The sequence below is a fragment of the Scophthalmus maximus genome, chromosome 22 (genome assembly GCF_022379125.1).
Source record: "Scophthalmus maximus strain ysfricsl-2021 chromosome 22, ASM2237912v1, whole genome shotgun sequence".
Taxonomy (NCBI): domain Eukaryota; kingdom Metazoa; phylum Chordata; class Actinopteri; order Pleuronectiformes; family Scophthalmidae; genus Scophthalmus; species Scophthalmus maximus.
This window is the reverse complement of record NC_061536.1, coordinates 14,450,001-14,457,500: the sequence shown is the minus strand read 5'-3', so window position 1 is coordinate 14,457,500 and position 7,500 is coordinate 14,450,001. Positions and strand designations below refer to the sequence as shown.

At 42.1% G+C, this 7,500-nt stretch overlaps 1 protein-coding gene and 4 gene segments (V, D, J or C); 4 read left to right on the top strand and 1 right to left on the bottom strand.

Moving 5' to 3' along the window:
• The window catches only part of LOC118291705, a 1,603-nt gene extending 1,515 nt beyond the window's left edge, over positions 1 to 88 (bottom strand). Inside the window, 1 exon segment of the C gene segment in view lies at positions 1 to 88. This exon segment is cut by the window's left edge and continues 78 nt beyond it. Coding sequence covers positions 1 to 73 — 73 coding nt within the window.
• Positions 89 to 474: 386 nt separating this feature from the next.
• Positions 475 to 1,048, top strand: LOC118291707. The segment is given in 2 exon segments: positions 475 to 526; positions 629 to 1,048. Coding segments are annotated over 2 exon segments (384 nt in total).
• Positions 1,049 to 2,456: 1,408 nt separating this feature from the next.
• On the top strand, positions 2,457 to 2,963 carry LOC124849795. The segment is given in 2 exon segments: positions 2,457 to 2,522; positions 2,625 to 2,963. Coding segments are annotated over 2 exon segments (375 nt in total).
• A 1,484-nt stretch (positions 2,964 to 4,447) lies between these two features.
• On the top strand, positions 4,448 to 4,951 carry LOC118291716. The segment is given in 2 exon segments: positions 4,448 to 4,499; positions 4,602 to 4,951. Coding segments are annotated over 2 exon segments (384 nt in total).
• A 2,023-nt stretch (positions 4,952 to 6,974) lies between these two features.
• Positions 6,975 to 7,500, top strand: part of LOC118292494 (immunoglobulin lambda-1 light chain-like) — a 2,572-nt gene continuing 2,046 nt past the window's right edge. The window contains exons 1-2 of the mRNA XM_047330411.1: positions 6,975 to 7,026; positions 7,129 to 7,456. Coding sequence (XP_047186367.1) covers positions 6,975 to 7,026; positions 7,129 to 7,456 — 380 coding nt within the window. The remainder of the gene's footprint in view (positions 7,027 to 7,128; positions 7,457 to 7,500) is intronic.

Here is a 7,500-nt window from a genome sequence, read left to right as displayed (position 1 = left end):
CTCGCTGCAGAGACACGACTCTCTGACTCTGACAAACAAACTCACCAACATTAGTCTGTTTGTAACGTTTCATCAACCGGTTTTAAAATCTGACGACAACAAATAACCACATGATTGAAAAAGTTTTATTTCTTAAAACTTTATATAAAGATTTTAAAGAAAAATCAATTTTTGTAAATATACAAGAGAATATGAGAAAAGACAGAAACATGAGATAATGATAAAAATCTAAACAAGTGATGACACATCCTGATCAATACTCTGATCAAGTGATTGATCCACTGATAAACAGCAGGATCACAGTGATCCAGGTTCCTGCTGGAGTCAGAGCATTTCCATAGAGAGCCACTTTGCATCAGCAGCACCATGCTCCAGTGCTCTGGGAGACTTTATAGTCCTGAGAGTTGAGGACTGGATGACTGACAGCTGTCCTTCACGACAACAGACGCCACAGACGTCCTCCCGATCAGTAACATGACTCTGACCTGCGTCCTCATCTGGACTCTCCTCTGCTGCTGCTTCACAGGTAAAGTCCAGAGAATCCAACTCCTCCGTCAACGTCCGTCCCTCTGAAGTGAAGCCGACAGAACCGTGACGCTGCTTTATGTCTCTGTCTCTGTGTCCTCAGAGTCCAGAGGCCAAGTCACAGTGACTCAGCCTGGAGCAGTGAGATCAGCTGTGGGAAACTCCGCCACCATCTCATGCAGAACCAGTCAGAATGTTCATGTTTGGAGTAACTACCACTATTTAGCCTGGTACCAACAGAGAGATGGAGAAACTCCTAAACTGCTTATTTACGCTGCTTCCAGTCGAGCATCAGGGATTCAAGGTCGTTTTACAGGCAGTGGATCAAACTCTGACTTCACTCTGACCATCAGTGGAGTCCAGGCTGAAGATGCTGCAGTTTACTACTGTCAGAGTTTTCATGTTATCAACAGTCAATACGTGTTCACACAGTGAAAAAGCGTCGTACAAAAACCTCCGTCAATCAGAATGAACACAAAGTGAAGTGAGACTGACACAGTTCACTGAGGACACACACACACACACACACACACACACACATACACACAGACACATACACACACACACACACACACACACACAAATACACACACACACACACACACACATGCACACACACCAATATCTGCATCTGCTCAGAGCTACACATCATAGAATAAACTATTTTGCAGACGACATCCTGCTTTAAATAACAAATCTTTCACGGCCCAATCTTGTCACCTACCTATCTGAACTATGACCGAATCATTTTCTTCTGGAACAGGCGTCTGATATCAATGAGTGTGTAAGATTATATGTGGCTTGCTTGATTTTAAGGCGACTGTCAGGACTTGTTTAGTTCTGAGCTCGACTGAGTGACGTTCTAGTTTCCATGGAAGTCGTTGAAAACTTCAACAAATGTCGTATCTCAAAATGATGAGAGAAAATAATAATTCCTTGATCCTCCCCTTTGTCCGGATCCGAGTTAAAATGAAGAGGGTCCTTCTTTGGCCCATGTCCCATCCTTCCATCAAGTTTGGTGGAGGTAATAACAGGTCATGTATTAAAGTAGACGAACAAAGAATGCTCAACTCATTGAGGGAAAAAACTGAAGGAGGTGAATTATTTTCCTTCATATGAATTCCAGCAACTATTTAGTATTTTTTTAAATATAGATTTTGAGACTCCAGAACTCTGAGATTTCCAAACCAAATGAAAAGGACACAAATGGGAAATTTCACAAACTTTTGAGCAAAAACACAAACGCCGAGGAACAGACAAGGAAAACTGTTTGAACAAGTAATGGTGGGTGAACTCATCTGAGGTACATTTGAAAATAAATACATAGCCCCTCTGTCAAGTCCTGCAAATTATACAACACCCAAATATGAATGTTCTCTTCAATACATTTTTCTATCCTCATATCATCGTAAATCATTTTGACTTTTGCATTTAAGTTTTCTTTTAATACCGTGAAGGTTCCTCTCCATCTGTCATGAGGCCTTCCTGTAGAATGAGACATTAACTGCAGTTCCATATCACACAATAAGATTTGTTTTCATCGTTGCGACCTGCTTCAGAAACATGTTGTTCTTCAATGTTAGCACCAATGACTGTGCTGATTGTCACTGTTTATGTGAGACATTTCATTCAATCGTCCAAAGTGGAAACTACATTTAATGATCCTCTTTACACGAGAGGAAAATAGTATTTCATTTTCCAGCGGATACAGTTGTTGCACATTTGTTTAAAGATATGAGGCCAGAACCATGTTGAAGTGAGAATTGACAAGATCGTAATGAATCAGTCTGTGGAGAAACAGCATTTCCATAGAGAGCCACTTTGCATCAGCAGCACCATGCTCCAGTGCTCTGGGAGACTTTATAGTCCTGAGAGTTGAGGACTGGATGACTGACAGCTGTCCTTCACGACAACAGACGCCACAGACGTCCTCCCGATCAGTAACATGACTCTGACCTGCGTCCTCATCTGGACTCTCCTCTGCTGCTGCTTCACAGGTAAAGTCCAGAGAATCCAGCTCCTCCGTCAACGTCCGTCCCTCTGAAGTGAAGCCGACAGAACCGTGACGCTGCTTTATGTCTCTGTCTCTGTGTCCTCAGAGTCCAGAGGCCAAGTCACAGTGACTCAGCCTGGAGCAGTGAGATCAGCTGTGGGAAACTCCGCCACCATCTCATGCAGAACCAGCCAGAATGTTTATAGCTCAAACTATTTAGCCTGGTACCAACAGAGAGATGGAGAAACTCCTAAACTGCTCATTTACTATGCTTCCAGTCGAGCATCAGGGATTCAAGGTCGTTTTACAGGCAGTGGATCAAACTCTGACTTCACTCTGACCATCAGTGGAGTCCAGGCTGAAGATGCTGCAGTTTACTACTGTCAGAGTGCTCACTACATCAACAGTCAGTGGGTGTTCACACAGTGAAAAAGCGTCGTACAAAAACCTCCGTCAGTCAGAATGAACACAAAGTGAAGTGAGACTGACACAGTTCACTGAGGACACACACACACACACACACACACACATACACACACACACATACATACACACACACACACAAATACACACACACACACACACACACACATGCACACACACCAATATCTGCATCTGCTCAGAGCTACACATCATAGAATAAACTATTTTGCAGACGACATCCTGCTTTAAATAACAAATCTTTCACGGCCCAATCTTGTCACCTACCTCTCTGATCTATGACCGAATCACTTTCTTCTGAAACAGGTGTCTGATATCAATGAGTGTGTAAGATTATATGTGGCTTGCTTGATTTTAAGGCGACTTTCAGGACTTGTTTAGTTCTGAGCTCGACTGAGTGACGTTCTAGTTTCCATGGAAGTCGTTGAAAACTTCAACAAATGTCGTGTCTCAAAATGATGAGAGAAAATAATAATTCCTTGATCCTCCCCTTTGTCCAGATCTGAGTTAAAATGAAGAGGGTCCTTCTTTGGCCCATGTCCCATCCTTCCACCAAGTTTGGTGGAGGTAATAACAGGTCATGTATTGGAGCAGACGAACAAAGAATGCTCAACTCATTGAGGGAAAAAACTGAAGGAGGTGAATTATTTTCCTTCATATGAATTCCAGCAACTATTTAGTATTTTTTTAAATATAGATTTTGAGACTCCAGAACTCTGAGATTTCCAAACCAAATGAAAAGGACACAAATGGGAAATTTCACAAACTTTTGAGCAAAAACACAAATGCAGAGGAACAGACAAGGAAAACTGTTTGAACAAGTAATGGTGGGTGAACTCATCTGAGGTACATTTGAAAATAAATACATAGCCCCTCTGTCAAGTCCTGCAAATTATACAACACACAAATATGAATGTTCTCTTCAATACATTTTTCAATCCTCATATCATCGTAAATCAATTTGACTTTTGCGTTTAAGTTTTCTTTTAATACCATGAAGGTTCCTATCCATCTGTCATGAGGCCTTCCTGTAGAATGAGACATTAACTGCAGTTACATATCACACGATAAGATTTGTTTTCATCGTTGCGACCTGCTTCAGAAACATGTTGTTCTTCAATGTTAGAACCAATGACCTTGCTGATTGTCACTGTTTATGTAAGAAATTTCATTCAATCGTCCAAAGTGGAAACTACATGTAATGATCCTCTTCACACGAGAGGAACATAATATTTCATTTTAAAGCGGATACAGTTTTTGCACATTTGTTTAAAGATATGAGGCCAGAACCATGTTGAAGTGAAAATTGACAAGATCGTAATGAATCAGTCTGTGGAGAAACAGCATTTCCATAGAGAGCCACTTTGCATCAGCAGCACCATGCTCCAGTGCTCTGGGAGACTTTATAGTCCTGAGAGTTGAGGACTGGATGACTGACAGCTGTCCTTCACGACAACAGACGCCACAGACGTCCTCCCGATCAGTAACATGACTCTGACCTGCGTCCTCATCTGGACTCTCCTCTGCTGCTGCTTCACAGGTAAAGTCCAGAGAATCCAACTCCTCCGTCAACGTCCGTCCCTCTGAAGTGAAGCCGACAGAACCGTGACGCTGCTTTATGTCTCTGTCTCTGTGTCCTCAGAGTCCAGAGGCCAAGTCACAGTGACTCAGCCTGGAGCAGTGAGATCAGCTGTGGGAAACTCCGCCACCATCTCATGCAGAACCAGTCAGAATGTTCGTGTTTGGAGTAACTACCACCTCTTAGCCTGGTACCAACAGAGAGATGGAGAAACTCCTAAACTGCTCATTTACTGGGCTTCCACTCGAGCATCAGGGATTCAAGGTCGTTTTACAGGCAGTGGATCAAACTCTGACTTCACTCTGACCATCAGTGGAGTCCAGGCTGAAGATGCTGCAGTTTACTACTGTCAGAGTGGTCACTACATCAACAGTCAATACGTGTTCACACAGTGAAAAAGCGTCGAACAAAAACCTCCGTCAGTCAGAATGAACACAAAGTGAAGTGAGACTGACACAGTTCACTGAGGACACACACACATACACACACACACATACACACTCACACACACACACACACATACACACTCACACGCACACACACACACACAGACACAACAGCTGTTTGATGAAGTTTATTCGAGCGTCTCAGTGTAGACGACTTCATTACAGTGAATACAAACATAATTATTAATCTCCATCAGACATGTTTCAGTTCTTTGTTTAACTCTTTTTACACATTTATTAAAACTACCTGATTGCTTCCATTAGGAAATCCGTCAGCACCTCAGAGATGATTTCTTTGACTCCTTCGATAAATCAGCCTCTATGCTGATGACTTCCTGTGATACATCACCAAAATCATCATCTCATGTTCTTTAAGTTTTTATCATAGACTGTAAATGAAGATGGACGAAGCATCTCCATTTTCTCCCACTGTACATAAACAAGGTCAAAATATCTGAGATACAGGAGCCGCCATTTCGTGCAGGTGACGTCATTTGAAATCCGAGTCTAAACTAAAGATTTACCCTCATGCTATCTCCATGTATGTGAAAAAGCGTAGTACAAAAACCTCCGTCAGTCAGAATGAACAGAAAGTGAAGTGAGACTGACACAGTTAACTGAGGACACAAACACACACACACACACACACACACACACACAAATACACCAATATCTGCATCTGCTCAGAACAACACATCATAGCATAAACTATTTTGCAGAAGACATCCTGCTTTACATAACAAATTTTTCAGGACCCAATCTCGTCACCTACCTATCTGATGTATAACCAAATCATTTTTTTCTGAAACAGGCGTCTGATATCAATGAGTGTGTAAGATTATATGTGGCTTGCTTGATTTTAAGGCGACTGTCAGGACTTTTTAGTTCTGAACTCGACTGAGTGACGTTCTAGTTTCCATGGAAGTCGTTGAAAACTTCAACAAATGTCATATCTCAAAATGGTGAGAGAAAATAATAATTCCTTGATCCTCCCCTTTGTCCGGATCTGAGTTAAAATGTAGAGGGTCCTTCTTTGGCCCATGTCCCATCCTTCCACCAAGTTTGGTGGAGGTAATAACAGGTCATGTATTAAAGTAGACGAACAAAGAATGCTCAACTCATTGAGGGAAAAAACTGAAGGAGGTGAATTATTTTCCTCCATATGAATTTGAGCAACTATTTTGTATTTTTTTTAAATAGATTTTGAGACTCTAAAACTCTGAGATTTCCAAACCCAATGAAAAGGACACAAATGGAAAATTTCACAAATTTTTGAGCAAGAACACAAACGCCGAGGAACAGACAAGGAAAACTGCTTGAACAAGTAATTTGGGTGAACTCATCTGAGGTACATTTGAAAATAAATACATAGCCCCTCTGTCAAGTCCTGCAAATTATACAACACCCAAATATGAATGTTCTCTTCAATACATTTTTCTATCCTCATATCATCGTAAATCATTTTGACTTTTGCATTTAGGTTTTCTTTTAATACCGTGAAGGTTCCTCTCCATCTGTCATGAGGCCTTCCTGTAGAATGAGACATTAACTGCAGTTCCATATCACACAATAAGATTTGTTTTCATCGTTGCGACCTGCTTCAGAAACATGTTGTTCTTCAATGTTAGAACCAATGACTGTGCTGATTGTCACTGTTTATGTGAGACATTTCATTCAATCGTCCAAAGTGGAAACTACATTTAATGATCCTCTTTACACGAGAGGAAAATAGTATTTCATTTTCCAGCGGATACAGTTGTTGCACATTTGTTTAAAGATATGAGGCCAGAACCATGTTGAAGTGAGAATTGACAAGATCGTAATGAATCAGTCTGTGGAGAAACAGCATTTCCATAGAGAGCCACTTTGCATCAGCAGCACCATGCTCCAGTGCTCTGGGAGACTTTATAGTCCTGAGAGTTGAGGACTGGATGACTGACAGCTGTCCTTCACGACAACAGACGCCACAGACGTCCTCCCGATCAGTAACATGACTCTGACCTGCGTCCTCATCTGGACTCTCCTCTGCTGCTGCTTCACAGGTAAAGTCCAGAGAATCCAACTCCTCCGTCAACGTCCGTCCCTCTGAAGTGAAGCCGACAGAACCGTGACGCTGCTTTATGTCTCTGTCTCTGTGTCCTCAGAGTCCAGAGGCCAAGTCACAGTGACTCAGCCTGGAGCAGTGAGATCAGCTGTGGGAAACTCCGCCACCATCTCATGCAGAACCAGTCAGAATGTTTATGTTTGGAGTAACTACCACTATTTAGCCTGGTACCAACAGAGAGATGGAGAAACTCCTAAACTGCTTATTTACGCTGCTTCCAGTCGAGCATCAGGGATTCAAGGTCGTTTTACAGGCAGTGGATCAAACTCTGACTTCACTCTGACCATCAGTGGAGTCCAGGCTGAAGATGCTGCAGTTTACTACTGTCAGAGTGCTCACTACATCAACAGTCAATACGTGTTCACACGGTGAAAAAGCGTCGTACAAAAACCTCCGTCAGTCAGAATGAACA